Genomic DNA, 16,614 nt, shown 5'->3' on the forward strand with positions numbered 1-16,614 from the left:
TTTGGCTCACCTGGGATGCATTGAGTGAGGAGGAACTGTCTTGGGCCTGTTGATGTTTTGGCAGTTGCCAAGCGATTACTGGGTGTCCAGGGCTGGGCCAGGCCACTCAGCGGGCAGGAGGTGCCGCCATGATGAGGCAGGGGGCAGAACAGAGCAGAGGCTGTGCTGGGCCACATGCAGCCTGTGGGCTACGGGTTGGACATGTGTCACTTTAAAATTAAGTAAATACGTAGTACATACTTATTGAATTCTTATCTGAGAGTGAGGCATTTCAGTAATTCCTTGAGATAGTCTCGTGTAACTCATTTAAAATACTTCATTTTTATCAATCATTTCTAATACCTTAAAATATTACAATGTGTAACTTGCTCTTCACCTTTTATGTGTATTCAACTTCTGTACCATAACATTCTACTCAAACAGATAATATGAAGCTTAGTTTGTGTGAGAAAATAGAACATTTACATTTCTGAAAGTCTATGCTGGGTGGAAATCTTAAATTCAAGGCTATGTTGCAGGAGGAAGAGAAAGAAGTGGTCATGTATGTGGTGTGAGAAGTGCATGGAAGGCAAGCCTGCCAATTCAGGAGGTTGTGACTACAACCTATTTCTTGCTTATCTCAGGGACCTGCCTGTCTGTGTAGTTCACAGCAAAACTGTTAACTTGTTTGAGGAGAAGAGCAGTTACTAACTTGATTAAAATCCTTTTATATGGTCCTTTCTGATCAGCTTTCAGGTAGGAGGTTTGGAGGTCACTCTTCTTCGTGCTTTCTTTCAGGCTTCTCTCTGGCTACTAAGCAGTGTTTTATAGTGTTTTGTCATAGAATCATAGAATAGTGTGAGTTGGAAGGAATCCACAACGATCTCTCTAATAGTTTTATGTCCTTCTTGTATTGCAGTGCCCAAATTGCACCCAGTGCTCGAGGTGAGGCTGCACACTGCAAGGCAGAGCAGGGTATGGGGTACAGCTTATATCAGAATCAATCAGACAAGCTTGAAACACAGACAGGCTAGTGGCAATATGACTGGTACACAGCCCTCTCACTCTGTACTCTGTTGATGAAATTATTTTATTTAAAAGATAAATTTAAAAAAGCAAATACATCAGTGAAAAAAAGTCTTGCTTTGATCTTTTTCTTTCTAAGATTATTTGTTTTATTTACACAGTGTCCAATAACAGTCTAAGGAATGTTCTATTCGATCAGAAGCTGCTAGAAAAAGTAGTTGTATGGCAGATTTTGGATGCAGATGGCGGTACGTAGACTGCCAAAAGAAAGGAGAAGGAAGCAGGTTTTGCTTTCTCTAGCAGACGACTAAAAGTAAACAATGTGATTTTGTACCCTGTAATTGCTTTGGAACTCTGCTGAAACTAGTAGGTCAGCATTCTTAAAAATCATTTGCCAAATACTAAAACATGATGAGTGTGGTGTTCTGTCTTTAAACAATTGCCAAGAAAAGCTAATGTCCAGCACTGTATGTCTGCTAGTATTGCAGTTAAAACTAATGAAAAGCCTTTCTCTTCCAGCATCATTTGCCTCAAGGTCTTCAGAAGTTTAGTATGTGATGACTTTGCATCCTTCCAATGCACTCCATCTAATTCTGATGAACCTAATAGGGAGGTAGCTGCTATCTTCACTTCTTTTTGTGGGAGAAGAGGGAATAACGATATGTTTTTATTTCTTTCATGTTTCTGGGTTAGAAGCATAACAATCCCTTGTTATCTGAAGTTTTTTTAGTTTCTGAAGAAATGCAAGAAGGAGCTCTCAACTTTTGTATAGTCAGCCAAGGGGAAAAAAAAGAAGAAAAAATAACCAACACACACAGAAATATGAACTTGACTGTTTTTGAGAAGAAAAGGCAGCAGATACATGTCGCAGGATTACTTCCTGAATGTCCTACTTCTTGTTTAGTTGTGCGTTATGTTAATGAACTCATGAACTCAGAGAATGAGAACTGTTGAGAATGGGCAAGTGAAGTATGTCATTGTACTCTATTTAATAGCTGGAAACTTGAGAGTCTAGTCTGATCACATCTGCAGCGTGCAGAGAGCTTGCAGATTGATGAGTAAAATGAAGGTAAAGAAGGGCAGGGGGAGTCAAAGGCTTGTATTAGAAAAAATCTTCTAGTGGATTGTTAGAACAAGAGAACTTGTTCATCAAGAAAGAGATGATATAAAATATATTTTCATGTGTAAACAGAAGTAAAAAATATAATCAAATAAGACAATACATATGGGGAGTAAGGAGAGAAATAGTAGCAGGTATAAAGTAGACGTAATGGCAGTAGAAATTGACATTGAGATGAATGCTGAGGAAGAGGAAACCAAAATGTGGAACAAATATTGTGTGATATAATTAGAGTGCTGAACATCTTCTTTCTTCGGTTTACTTTAAATAAGGTTGTAATTTCATCTGTTATTTGTTTCATGAAGAAAGCTTTGTATGAAGGGTATATGAAGGAATTTCAGCAGAGATCAAAAACTGGAAAATATGTTTTAGACAGTGAAAGTGACTACCAGCAATCGAAGTGGAGAATTCTAGTTCAGATGCTTTCTTGTAATTGTGAGGGAGGAGAAATAATGCACTGTAACCACAATTCGTGTTGCAGTGGCTCAATCACAATTGTAATGCCTGTTTATTCCGCTGACTCAGTTACTCCATGCACTTAATTTGCTTTACGCTATTTTTGTTAACTTGTGCAGATTGTTTGAATGACTGAGGGCCACATGCACTCAGCTGGCATGAAGTTACTGAACTAAGGTTTGCACACTTGAGAACTATCTTATGCCACTGACGGGTTATTTAACCCAAGTTGAGGATATAAAAATGGCAGTGAAGACAGATGTGGTCCTCATTATAGAATATTATAAAGGCTGACTCTAAACTACTAAGCAGTTTGTCTTAATTAATTTACAACAAGAAATATTTTAAGACACAGAGAATGAGTAAAGTAGAATCACAGGATTGTAGGGGTTAGAAAGGGACCTCTGGAGGTCATCGAGTACAGCCCCACTTCTAAAGCAGGTTCTCTACAGTAAGTCACACAGGTGGGCATCCAAAGCACTTAAACCCATGCAAAGTTGTTTAATTATTGGTTAGAAAACAGTTTCATATCTATGAAAAAAGAATTCTAGGAAATGATTGCAATGTATGATGTTATTTAGATGTGTGTTTTCTTATTAAATCAAAATTTCAATTTTCTCTGTTTTTCTTAGCCCTATAAAATACAACTGAATAACTTCCCCAAATTTGTTATTTTAAATGCTTCCAGGTAATGCATTAATATATCACACGGTCCCGAGTGAAGTAATTCAGATTTCAATAACATGGCTATTTCCAGACCCTCTATTAGTTGACAAGGAACTCAAGATTTATGTGGCTTCCAGGACAACTTCTTGAATATAAATTGTAAAAGGAGCTGTGGCAAGATGGGTTCTTCTGTGGTGCATTCATTCTCTTCCCAGATTTGAGACTTACTTGTTCTCTGTGCTCAACTTCAGAGAGAGAAAAGGGGATGATGAGTCAAGCAAATTACCCTTTGGAAAATCATATACTGGAGGAAAGAAAAATGCAGTGTAGTTCTTGATGCTTTATACTTAGTCGTTCTGTTAGAAAACATTATTTGACTCCCCTGATAAGATTCAGTCACAGGAGTCAACGAGTGACAGTGAATGGAAGAGATAGTCTGAAAATATACAACAATGTGAAGAAAGTTAAGAGAAAAAAAATCGTAAGAAGTAGCAGGTCTCATATTCAACATATACTACAAAAGTGTAAGGAGGAAATCAGATAAAATTAGCTGATTTCTTTTCATAGTTCATGTCCTGCCTACAAATGTTATACTCATTTGCTTGTTTCTGTGTCTTCGTGTTAATACTAGCCATATTTAATGGTAGTCATGCATTTGTGTCTCATTTAGTGCTGAGTACTTCCTCCAGTATAACATTTGTTCAGCAGCTACTGAGCTGGAATTCAAAATAAGTTTCCGTCTGTACATGATTGAGCATTATATGTAAAAGTAAGACCTAGACAAATGAACTAACCTACTCAGGATTACATCCAGCTGCATTTGGGAATTCAAAGTGTTTCAGTCTATATTCATCTTTTGACATCTCCACTACAAATTCACAAGTCACCAAGAGGAGAAAGAAAATACAGAAAATTCTGTGGGGGGTTGATCTTGGCTGATGGTCAGACCCAGCTGCTCCCTCACTCCCACTGCTCAGCATAATGCAGGGAGAAAATGAGATGGAGCTCATGGATTGAGATAAGGACAGGGAGATCACTTGCTAATTACTTTCATGGTCAATGCAGACTGGACTTCAGGAAACTAATTTAATTGATTACTAAATAAAATAGGGTTGGTGGTGAGAAGCAAAGACAAAAATTATAACACTTAATTGTCTGTATCTCGCTTTTCGTAGTCTCAATTAAACTCCTTCATTCCATGCTCCTCTGTCTCTTACTCAAGTGGAGGGATGTAGGGGGCTGGGAAATGGGGGATTGCAATCAGTCTGCAAGATTTCCTCTCCACTGAGGGGATTTCCTACTGCTTCAGTGTGAGCTCTCCATGAGCTGCAGCTTCCCTTAGAACTTACTGACCTGATCTGGCATGTGCTGCTCCTCTGAGGTCTCTCAAGAGTTGCAGCAGAACTTTGCATTTGTTCAGCATTTCTGTAGTTGTACTTAAAGAATTTAATGATAATGGAGATAATTATTTCTGGCATTTGGTTCTGAAGCAGTTATTTTGGACTGTCTCTGACAATTCTAGAGGCTGATCTCCGGAATTAGTAAGTAGGAAAACAGTTTGTTTCTATTTTATTTTATTTTATTTTATTTTATTTTATTTTATTTTATTTTATTTTATTTTAATTTTATTTTAATTTTATTTTATTGTTAGAAATAAAATAGGACTTCAGTCTTCCTGTTGTGCACTGATTTATTATCAGTGTTTCAGTGGTCATCTTGGGAAACATCAGAACTTCAATAAGAAAGAATGATTTTTCTCTGGAACGCTGCATGACCTGGATGCTCTTTTAAGATGATACATTTTTTTATTCATTTTTTCAGTAACCTCTTGCAAAAAGTTCTGAGTATAACCACTACTGTTTGATTGTTGTTTATTTTTAAACCACATTATTTATAAAACAAACAAACAAACAAAGAAAAAAAACAAACAGAGCTTTATCTTAATTTTGTTTAGCTCTCATGCTGTGTTATTGTAAATAACATCTTGCTTTGAGTTGTTTATTGAACACAGAAATATATAATTTTAGACTTGTTACATTAAGCCTTAAATAATTTCACACACTGTACAACAGCACTGATCTGTGTGGCATCTTTTTGGATGTGGAGACTGTGTTTGGCCTCGTATATGAAGAAATGTGTAATCTTGTCCAGAGATTATTTAGAAAATGGAGTCCTTGTCTATGGAATAAATATGCCTTTTTTTTTCTTTTCAAATGCATATAATTTGAAAAACAGACTTCCTATATGAAATTCCTGAAAATGGCTTCTGCCTGCATTAACCTTTGCATTGTTTGTATATGATTTGTATGTGTATTCATGATTGTGTAATTCTATCTTGCAGTCATGTGGAATGTTGTACTTCTTACGCGCAAATAGGTCTTACGCAAACATGTAATATTTTAAAAGAATTAGAATATAAAAACCAAAATGTAGGTACACTGCAAGATAAGTAATATTTTTTTCTGTTAACAAATTGTGTAGGCCATATATGACATATTCTAATCTGCAGACCAAATAAATGGAAAAATATATAAGTAAATATCTGAACTTAACCAAAGTGAATGCCAGCCACTCTGACATAAGTAGAGCCAGGCTTTCATACATTATGCCACTGTAAATTTATCATTGATGAAGTGTAATTCAGTTTATGTACATGTATGCACATTTTTTATTTTCTCAAGTGAATCTGACTTAGTCACTAGTTCATGCCGGTGGTTTTTGGTCACTGACCTCAATTGTTCAATTATATTTCTGACATGAAAATTCTTTTAGAAATTGCAGAACAGCTTAGGCTAGCGACTTCATAACTATTATTCCAGAAACTAATATTTCAAACTGAGAATTTTGTTGCAAATAACCTATTGAGTGCTCTCATATTTAGTTATTGAGACTGCTTGGACTGATTCTGTATTAGAAATACAGAAGTTTTTAAGTTGTAGATCTGCAAAACAAAACAAAATTGCTGGACTTCTACAATGTGTGTAATTAGTGTTGATGTTACATATTTCCAATTTTATTTTGTGTAATGATTTAAACCATCCTTGTCATATTCTATCATTTCTCCTGGAGGGTTAGAATCTAAAATTTGAGCTAATTAAAATAAGAATTTGTCTAAGCTGAAATGAAGCAATCTTTAATTGCATCACAATTCTACATTTTTTCAGACAAGAAATAGTGATGTATCCAACTAAAACATCACGGTAGCTCACAACTGTGGGCATGTTTGCCAGGGTGGTAAAATGACAGTGAGAAAGGCTAATACTTTTCTCATAAGAATAGAGTTAATCCATTTTAACGAGACCTGTTGTCATTATCATAAATGTCTATCAAAGCAGTACCTATGAATACTCTCATCTGTGTGTGCATTAGTTATTGAGATTTGAAGCAGTGGGTATAGAATTCCATCAGTACAATTATTTCACACATTTCCCTCACCCTATAACCTATTTTTAGTGTTGTTCTCCATCTAAGTCGTGACGAGTACCACTTTGTTTTAGAGGGCTGACAATTACAGGACAGGAAAGTATTATTTCAGGAAATAACATTTTCTAAATCAATTAAAACAGGTCACAGAACTGGACCTGTGAAAATTTCTATAGAAAAAATGCTGCCAATTTTTCAAATTTTTTCCTTCAAAAAGGGAAAAACAGCTTTCCAGAAGTATTTTCCAATTCTGCCATGCTTCATGTTTCACCTCTTTTTGACTAAGCATTTGGCATACTTTTATTAAAAAAAAAAAAAAGTTCTGTACAGTTCCACTTCTGATAATTGCTACCAACCTCCTTAACCAATGTGAAGAGTGCCTTCCTTCCCCCTTCCCTGTGTTCTTGTGACAAGACTAACCTCAGCTGTGCAGGGGTTGGTGGCATTTGCATGTGGAAATGCACTAATATGGATGTTTTTCTTTGTGTGTGCATCCTTGCAGTGTTGTATACCAGGATGGATTTTATGGTGCAGACATTTATGTAAGTATTCATTGATGTGCATGCTGTCCTTGTACATTACCAGAGTCATTCTTTTTACAAGTTTGCTGCCTAGCTTGACTCTGTTTTGTCTATTTACCATCCCTTGCCTGTCAGAAGGAATTGAGAAGAATATCTCTCACATTGGAAGACCTTTCTGTTCATTACATCTATCATTGTTCAGTGGAGCTGAATTAACTCTTCAATCAAATGTTGAATAAATGCAAAAAGATGTGAAAAATATGTGCGTGCATGTATGGTTGTGTGTGGAGGAGTGTCTCCCTTCAAAATTAAAGTATTAAGAGAAGTTGAAAATAAAGCAGAAACATTCTTCTGCCAACCCCCAAAATATGTTGGTTTTTTGTGTTTTGTTGTTGTTGTTTTGTTTTTGTTTTTGTTTTTTTTCTTTTTCAAACAAGGCTAGTTAAGCATTAATGATACTTGAGGTATGAAAATGCAGTATGGAGAGGTATACACTCAAGTAAATTTTCTCAAATCTCAGCAACATTTGGGATGTGCCATGGTAGAGCTTAATTACACCTGTAAGTTTAAGATGTGTCTCTCTATTGTGTCATTTGAACAGACTTCTGTAGACTGCTCTTTTAAAATCCACATATTTCAATTTAAATGAAATAGATAATGATTGCTCAAGTTGTATGAAGTGCTTATTTTTGTTAGTTAGTACTGATAGCCTTGGATAGTAATTACCAGCTTCTCATTGAAATGTATACAGCTCATTGGTCACCAATTTCATTTTAAAAGATATTTTTAAACTTCTTTTCGTACTAATATTCAAGTTTTTTACCTTGAATATATAAAGAGAGGCTACTTACATCTGAGCATACAAGAGGTTTAAGACTGAGGTTGAATTTCAGGCTTCTAAAATAATTTTTGCACCCTGTGTTTACAGTTTTGTAAAAATGCTTGGCTATGAAATACATTACCAGTAATAAGGTAATCTTTCACATCTGTTATTATTTTTGCAATAGCAGACTGGTCCAGGTATCTTTATTTCAACAGACATATCCATGCTATATCCTAATTGTGCTTATGTTTTTCTGTCTCTATTGAGTTACAAAGAGATGGATGAGGTGAAATTGGTTTGAACATTAAAAATTCACTAGGTAATGCTAGGAAACATTCCTTGTCTTTATTACCAGCAATCTTTTAGAGCTATTTCTAAAGGAACAGAGTATTTTTGAATACATTTTATATGAAAGGAAAACAATTTGAACTTATGGAAGAAGTAGGTTTTGGTTTTTTGGTTTGATAAAAAGCTGATACCCATCTGATGATTAATTTGCGAAGTTGAAAAATATTTTTAAAATAAATTAACAGTTTAAGTTTAAAATTCTATGTGAACTTAGGGATTCTATCTGTAACATATTGTTAGTGACACGTGAGAATAACTTATTTGTCAAAAGCTTACTCTAGTAAGCTGCTTAAGTCTCACCTAAATGCATTGCTATTGAATTTTTGAGCTATACAGAATACAGTGTTAAATTTTTATCAAGTCTGATTTCCAGTTTTCATATTTCTGCAAACTGTGACATCCATTTTGCCCAGTTTCCCAACGTGAAAATCTAAAAGGCATCAAGAAGTTCACCTTAGTATTGCTTAATGTTGATAGTGTAGTTTGGACTTAAATGTTTATGTAACAGTTCATGGTTTTGGAAACCACTGTTGCCGCAAAGCAAGGTGTCTCTTTTGGTGCTTGACAAAATGGTTTCATTTTAAGGGGTCCTTCATCCTCTCATAGTCTTGAACATTTTTCTTCCAAGCAGAAAGAAATTTCAATGAGGAAGATACTGGAAAAATTACTGATTTCTAGTGTAGTTTCAGTCTTGTTGTTTTGACTACTCAAGTGAATTAAAAATGTGATAGCTATGCTGCCACACCGGTTTAGACTCAGTTGCAGCTTTGTACTTCTGAGTGCATTTCCTAGTTCTTTTACTGCAGCAGAATGATTACAGAAGTTCATATAATTGAAACATTCTTGTGGAAATCTATTATTTTATAACGTTCATGGCTTCTTAGTTCATAATTCATTTTTCTTCAGATTTTTCTTTCTTCCATCCAAAACATTTTGATGGTGAAAGGAGGAGAGAACTAGTATAAGCTGAAAGAAAATTTATTATGAAGTGTATTAGTTCTCAGTGTATCAGTTTGCAGCAGACTAAGTTATTTATTAAATCCCAATTGACTATGATATAATTTTACTCAGCTTTTGATTTTAATTATTGAGATGAAGCTTTGGGAAAGAACAAGTGCTTTGTGGGAAAAAAAAGAGAAATAATAAAATTTTAAATTTATAGGTTGTAATAGTAAATTGGAGAGAAAGGAGCCATTAAAACGATACAGAAAACAAAATCAAAGGAACACTGCTGAAAGTTATAATAAACAATATTCATGAACAAATATATCAAAGCAGATTTCATTCTGATGTGATTACACTGATTAACAACAGTGGTATGGACTGTGCCTTTGGTGGCTAGCCTTTGTGCAAGGGAAGCTGGGAATTAAACTGACTGTGTCAAAACAACAGGGTGAAACAAGAACAGAAAATAACCAGAGCTGCTTAACACTAACCAGAGGCATAGAAGACAATAGCAATATAAAAATAGGTGGAAAATACAGTCTAAAAATGAAAATCCAGGCCCATGACTGTTTGTAATACAATATATTCTATATTTCGTACGGTGCGATATGAAATGTAATAGTGTCTCTGAAATAGCTGAGCTATTGAATTCCTTTCTAAATGTGCCTTTAAGTAGGAAAATAAAGGAGATGATTAGGAAGAAAGGAAGACCTTTTAAAATTAAGTATTGATTCACTAAGAGAAAAAGTCATTAAAAAAGAATTAAGGTTGCCTGCCAGCAAATACAGAAGTTCCTAGATGAAGATTGACACCTGAAAAAATAAGAAAATACGCTCCACAAAATGAAACAAAAATAGTAACAGATGAAGAAATGCACAGTTAAAATGATAGTGCTCCATTATTGCTTTGTTGCAATTCCTTTTTCTTACTGTTGGCATGAAGAATGTTTTCAGAACATGTCAGTCTTTGATAAACAACTAAAACGTGGAGAGGCTAAGAAACAGTGCAAACTTCAAATTCTCATCACCAGTTTCAGATGTGTTAGTGTGGTTCAATTGTGTATATTAGTCAGTCTCATGGCTCACTGTATGATTTTTTAACTTTTTCTAAGGATTCTGGACCTCTGATACTAAAGCTGGTAAGGGTCCAAGATAATTCATACCTACATAGAAAGATATTTTTTCTGAGTTAATGATTGAGATAAGGCATACTTTCTGAGCAAGGGATTGGAAGGATATTTTCAACAGCTAACACCATCTCCTCTAGCTCAAATGCAGAGGATGGTATTGAGGATGGAGCACCTGTCTACTTTCCAAGCAGAAAGCAGGCACATTCGTTAAACTGTATCAATTATCTAAGCAATACTCCCTTCCTGCTGGATGGGTGCCCTCTGATATCCTGAAAGACGCTGTTCTGATGTGAAAAGCAGAGATATGTAGTTAGTACCAAGGTCTTTTCTTTTAAGTAGAAAAGGTTTTTTTGTGTGCTTTTAAAATGAGGAGATACAACACAGAAATAAAATGAATGGAGCAATGTCTTTTTCATGGGCAAACAGGGTCCCAAGGTGTGTGGCTCCTCCTAATGCTCTGTCCACAGGAACACTCCATGATTCCCTTTTCGAACGTTCTGAGAGCTAATGACGCAATGTCTTTATCTCCCTGATCTTTATTTGTGATTTAAACACTATTTTGAAAAAATGCAGGCTCATTCCTGACTACTGTACTGGATTAGAATTCATTTATGTGCTGTTAATTTGTATACATTACCAATAATTTATCTGAGGGAACGGATACCTCTGGGATTACCACAAATGCCTAAAAATAGAAATATGTATGCAAAATATCTCAAGAACTTGGAGTGAAAGGACGTATAGGAAGTAAACACTGAGGAAAAATATTCTCAACATTCATATAGAATATTAACTGTTATTAATAGAAAAAAATAATGGAAAATAGGCATCACTTTAAGTCATATAATCTAGATGTGTTTACAGATAACACTGTCAGTGCATCTGAGATCAAGATAAAAATTTCATTATTTCAGGAGAAAGTGCAGACATATACATGGTATTGTAAATTATGAATGTGTAACTTATTTTTGTGGAAATTATACTCAGTACACATACAGATTTTATTTAAAAATTTGGATGTATTTGATTTTACATTCATTTTCATTTTATTTTATCCAAAATTTCTGCAAATGCAGCTAAAACTGATGAGGATTTCTCTGTAACAACTGACTAGTGATCTTGCACCGATCCCACAATTCTTTCAATTTGTTTGAGCCGTGGAGATGTATGGAACACTGAAAGGAAGCTATTTAATAAGTAGTTTTGGGAACTTCTCCAAATTCCATGCTTGCATCTTTTTTTCCATCCCTACGCCCATCCTTCCTTTACTCATTGAAATCATTGCATTTCTGTTTCTTTATAGAGCATTATTGCAAGAGCCTGTGTATGGCAATAAGTTACTACAGGTATGACATGCTGACTGATGGAAAATACACAGTAGGCTAAATATAGGCTATTGTGAAATCATACTAATCCTCAAGTTATTCAGTGAGAATATGGATTCTGTGTGTAGAAATGGTAGGAATAATCTACCAACTGCCTTTAATTTCCAGTTGTATTGTATATCTTCACGTCCTGTTTAGTACAACATTCATTGTAAGTTGTTCCATTCATTATATTATGCCAGTGACATACATGTGTATATTTGGACTGCAAGTATTTTGACTTCAATATGTACTTAACTTTTTCAGGCAACTTAAGCTGTACTAGCATTGTGATATCATTCCTTTGGAAGTAGAAAATACAGGAGTGTAGATAAGGAGTAGACATTTTTAATAGTTTTAGCTGAATATAAATTCAGTTTACTAATTAAGAATTCATAAGTCAGATACTTTATTTACTTGCTGAGGGAAAGTAAAACCAAAATAATTCTAAAATGTAGGATCTGACAAGGGGGGATGGTTTTAAAATGAAAGCGAGCAGAATTACATTAGATATTATGAGGAAATCTTTTATTCAGAGAGCGATGAGATGCTGGCACAGCCTGCCCTGCAAAGCTGTGGATACCTCTTCCCTGGAGGTGTTCAAGACCAGTCTGGATGGGGCCCTGGGCAGCCTGATCTGGTAGCTGGAAACCAGCATACAGCAGGGGTTGGAACTGGATGGCCTTCAAAGTCCCTTCCAATTCAAGCTATTCTCTGATTTTATGCTTCTATAATTCTATGATCTGATGTAATTGAAGTAAAATAGTAATTGTACCAAACCAAAGCTTCAGAATAGCTGTAAAATTATTTCCCTAACAATGTTTTTACATTTAATTTTGTATTTGAGGATAAAAGTTTGAGGTTGGAAGAGACGGCCGGAGGTCGATATTATTCCACTGCTCAGTCACTCTCACTGAAAAAATGCTTCCTGGTGTTCAGATTGAACCTCCTTTGTTAGATTCTGTGCTCATTGTCTCTTGTGTTGGTATGAGGCATTGCTGGTTCTGTCCTGCGTGCACTCTCCTTTAGGGGTTTATCCATGTTAGTAAGATCCCCCTGAGCCTTCTCTTCTCCAGGCTAAGCAGCCCCAGGTCTCTAAGCTTCTTTCTCATAGGAGAAGTCCCTCAGCCCCTTTATCATCTTTGTGCCCCTTATTTGGACTCTGTCCAGTATTTACATGTCACTTTTATACTGGAGAGGACTGGTGAGGCATCACCAGTACTAGAAAGCATTATCTCCCTTGATCTCTTAGCAGTGCTCCTTCTAATCCAGCTCAGGTTACCATTAACCTTAAGCAGCAAGGACACGTTGTTCATGGTGAAATTGATGTCTGCCTGGACCCCCAGGACCTTTGCTACAAAGCAGCTTTCTAGCTGGGTGCCCCCAGCCGTGTCCTGGTGTGGGGTGGTTTTTCTCTGGGTGGAACTCTGCACTTCCACTTGCTGACCTTCATGAGGCTCCTGCTAACTCACTTATACTAACTTGCTCAGATGCCTCTGAGAACCAGCACGACCTTCTGGCCTATCAGCCATTCCTCCCAGTATTTGTCATTTGCAGACTTGCAAATGGAACATTACACCCCCTTAATAGCAGATCATTAATGAAAATAGCTTATGTTACAAATAAGAAATTGTGACATAGACTTGTAGAGAATTACGATCTCATTGATATTCAAATCTATCCTGCAATTTATAACTCAAAAAAAAAGAAAACAGACAAATTTTATAACGTAGGTATCTTTTTATTGCTTTAGACTCCTTTTTTTCCAGAACATTCACAAATTTAATTGTGATTGTTCAATCCATGGCAGCTTAATAAAATTCAGGGTTGACCTTCATTGTTCAGCAGCATTTCTTTGATGAAAGCAAATCAAAATGCAGGCACTGAAGGAATGTAATTCATGTGTAGGGAAAGCAGATTTTGAACAAGAAATGATCAGTCTTCACAAACTGACCAATTTTGAGTGGTACTCAAAGGAAAGAAATAAAATTCTTACAGAGCCTGCCATCTGTAGGTTTAAGACCAGCTGATGCATGAACAGCCTGCCTCATTTTAGTCTGATTAAGAACACTGAAATATTAATACTTCTGGTGGTGACCCATTTTCAATACTGTACCAGGGTGGAAAATCAATATCTGAGCAGTTGGATTGAAATGAAGAGACCTCTTGCATATAAATGGAGGTTTTTAGGAATGCACTTACTAGGACAATCAAAGGAGTTGTGCATGTGTCTAACAGAAACATAAAACAACTTGTAGCCTACAACACATTTTCAGAGGATAATGAAAACAAGCTTATCAAGTTTAATATCGTCTTATTTTTTTCCCATTTGAACTCCTTTACATAAGCCCTCACTCCAAACAAACAAACAAAGAGAAAAAAGCCATGGCAAAACCCCCACCACCAAAAACAACACTCATTTTAGCTCTGAAAAGAACTGGAGGAGAGAAGAAGTGAATTTGTGTAATCTCTCACATTTCTCCTTGTAGAACAGCCCAGGCCAAGTGCTCATCCTCACTGTTTGCTGGTTCAGTTTGCACTCAGTGACATTGCTTGACATCTGATTGCCTGCATGCACATACCTGCAAGCAATATGTGCCTATTATACATTTTTTGACAGCAATAGCCTCTTATTGGTTTATAAAAATCAAATGATCTAAAATGAGAAAGTATTTCTTCTCAGTGCTTCTTTGCTTGCACAGTGAAGCAGTTTCTACAAAAGGCACAGCATATATAGTATTATGAAAGCACCTGTCTTTTTCTAGTGGTTGTGTGACACGATTGCTTCTGACAAGGAGCTGACCAGTAGTGAGAAGGTAAATGTGCTATTTCTTATGTGAGCACTTGAAAAAGACAGAAAGAATGTTCCTCTGTTGTGTTGATAATTCAAAGGCTGAAATTTCTAATGATTTTCATTTGCAAAACTAAAATAGAAAACTCATGGAAGTATCCCCAGTGAAATTCTACTACTGTTATGGTAAGGGTTGACAGGGTAGCCTGTTCTACTAGTCCTACGTGCTTTACAGATCAGCACATTATCTTGTATGAATGCAGTCTTCAAAAATAAAATCCGTCCATTGAAAGGGCTCACCCTTAGGAAAGGAAGAAATTTTCTTCAAAGCTGAGTGACCTAATGCTTTCTTTCTCAACTCTTTGTTAAGGTGGGGGGAAAGGTGGGAGAGGAAATGCCGAGTCCCATGTCCCAGAGGATTATGGGGTGGTGAATTCTAATTGGAACGTAAATCATGTTTGTGTTATCTGTGAAGACTGGCCTCTGTTTGTTAATTGGCATGCTGAGATCATTTGGAAATGGTTGATATAACACTGTGGTCCATTGAACAGGAAGCTCTGCTGTTTTCACAGTTTGATAATCAATGCATCACTGCACACAATTCCTTTCAAATGTGTGTTTGTTTGTCCTGTTTGCTTAATTGAACAGCTGCAATTACTGTTACATACAACTGAATGTTAATTCAGGGAAGAAGAGAATTTTCCTTCTTCGTTATAATTAAAAGTATAAATTGGAAACCTGTATAACATTGAGTGTTAATTGAGTGCTCTAATTCATAGATTTAATCAACCAGGTATGATAGATCATATTTTATACACACACAGATTCCACAAAAAAAAAAAAAAAGAATTATTGGTATAGTTTTTCGTTTGGGTTCAACACGGCTTTGTTAATATGCACATACTGCAGTCATAAGAACAATTGCTACTTGAAAACTTGTGGAAGAATACAATATTGTGTTTTTAAAAACTGTGCTGTTGAATACAGTTCATTGCTTTCTTCACATCTCTGGAACAAATCTTAACATGTTTGTGGTGATGATAAATTTTGCTTAACAATTCACTCAAATAGGCCAAATGTATTTAACCCTTTAACTGAACTTAAAGCATGACAGTAATATTCCAATCGGTTGTTGCTAGATTTTGCAAAATATCATTTAAGCTACAATAGCAATCCAGTTAGAATGTGAGTTTGTGTTTCAGGGTGGTTATGCTGCCTACCGGTATGCCCAGCCTGCCACTGCCACTGCAGCTGCCTACAGTGACAGGTAAGATCTCATTTATTGCTAATAAATATCTGACCAGTGGAAGTCAAAGATGATTCTATAAATTTGCCTTGTTGAAGTCTCATAACTGTCTTGTTGCTCTGCAGATAATTGTGATATCCAAAACAGGCTGTTTTATTATAATCCATGAATAGCCATAAATTGAGAGGTTTTAGGCCTTAATTGAGAATTAGGCATGAGATGTGCACATTCCCAAGCTGAACATCATCCAGTTAATGTCTGTGACCCTTGTACAATTTAGATAAATATACGTATAGCTTCATGACGATCTGCTACTAAAGATCATAATTTGTCTTAGGAGTATTATTTCATTTGATTTAGAAGCTGTGCCCTTAGTTCTTATTGATGTTATTTCAGTCAGTGGAAATTGGGAATGAACTGCATCTAAGCCTGAACTATCCCAGGCAAAAAAATATATATATTTTTTCCATTTGCTTTCTTTCTAAGCATGTGATTTTTTGAAATACTGGGAAAAAAAATAGTTATGCTTCTTCTCCAGTATGCTTTTGTCTTCAAAATGTAAGCCACATTGATGAGAGGAATACCCGAACTAACAGATCATTAAAACATGCGTAAGAAAAAAATACAGAGGCGTAATATCCATAAAGCAAAAGTGATGTCGTATAAATTAACTCATCTTCTCACAAGATGAAAATCAAGGCCCATTTCATGTTGGTGTCTAAATTGCAAATTTCCAATAGAACAGGATTTTGTCAGATTGCATAAAATTAAACATGC

At 35.7% G+C, this 16,614-nt stretch overlaps 1 protein-coding gene across 9 annotated transcripts in view; it reads left to right on the plus strand.

Annotated features, from left to right (window-relative positions):
- RBFOX1 (RNA binding fox-1 homolog 1) overlaps positions 1 to 16,614 on the plus strand; it is a gene marked incomplete at both ends in the record, with an annotated part of 253,772 nt that overhangs the window by 207,884 nt on the left and 29,274 nt on the right. For 6 of the 9 annotated variants that reach the window (XM_079542960.1, XM_079542964.1, XM_079542965.1 and 3 more), the window contains 2 exons: positions 7,173 to 7,212; positions 15,794 to 15,858. In XM_079542960.1, coding sequence (XP_079399086.1) covers positions 7,173 to 7,212; positions 15,794 to 15,858 — 105 coding nt within the window. Of the gene's footprint in view, positions 1 to 7,172; positions 7,213 to 11,739; positions 11,783 to 15,793; positions 15,859 to 16,614 lie in introns of all 9 variants that reach the window. The other 3 variants (XM_079542961.1, XM_079542967.1, XM_079542968.1) reach the window with 1 other exon arrangement.

The sequence above is a fragment of the Tetrao urogallus genome (assembly GCF_951394365.1).
Source record: "Tetrao urogallus genome assembly, chromosome: 15".
In the NCBI taxonomy this organism is placed as follows: domain Eukaryota; kingdom Metazoa; phylum Chordata; class Aves; order Galliformes; family Phasianidae; genus Tetrao; species Tetrao urogallus.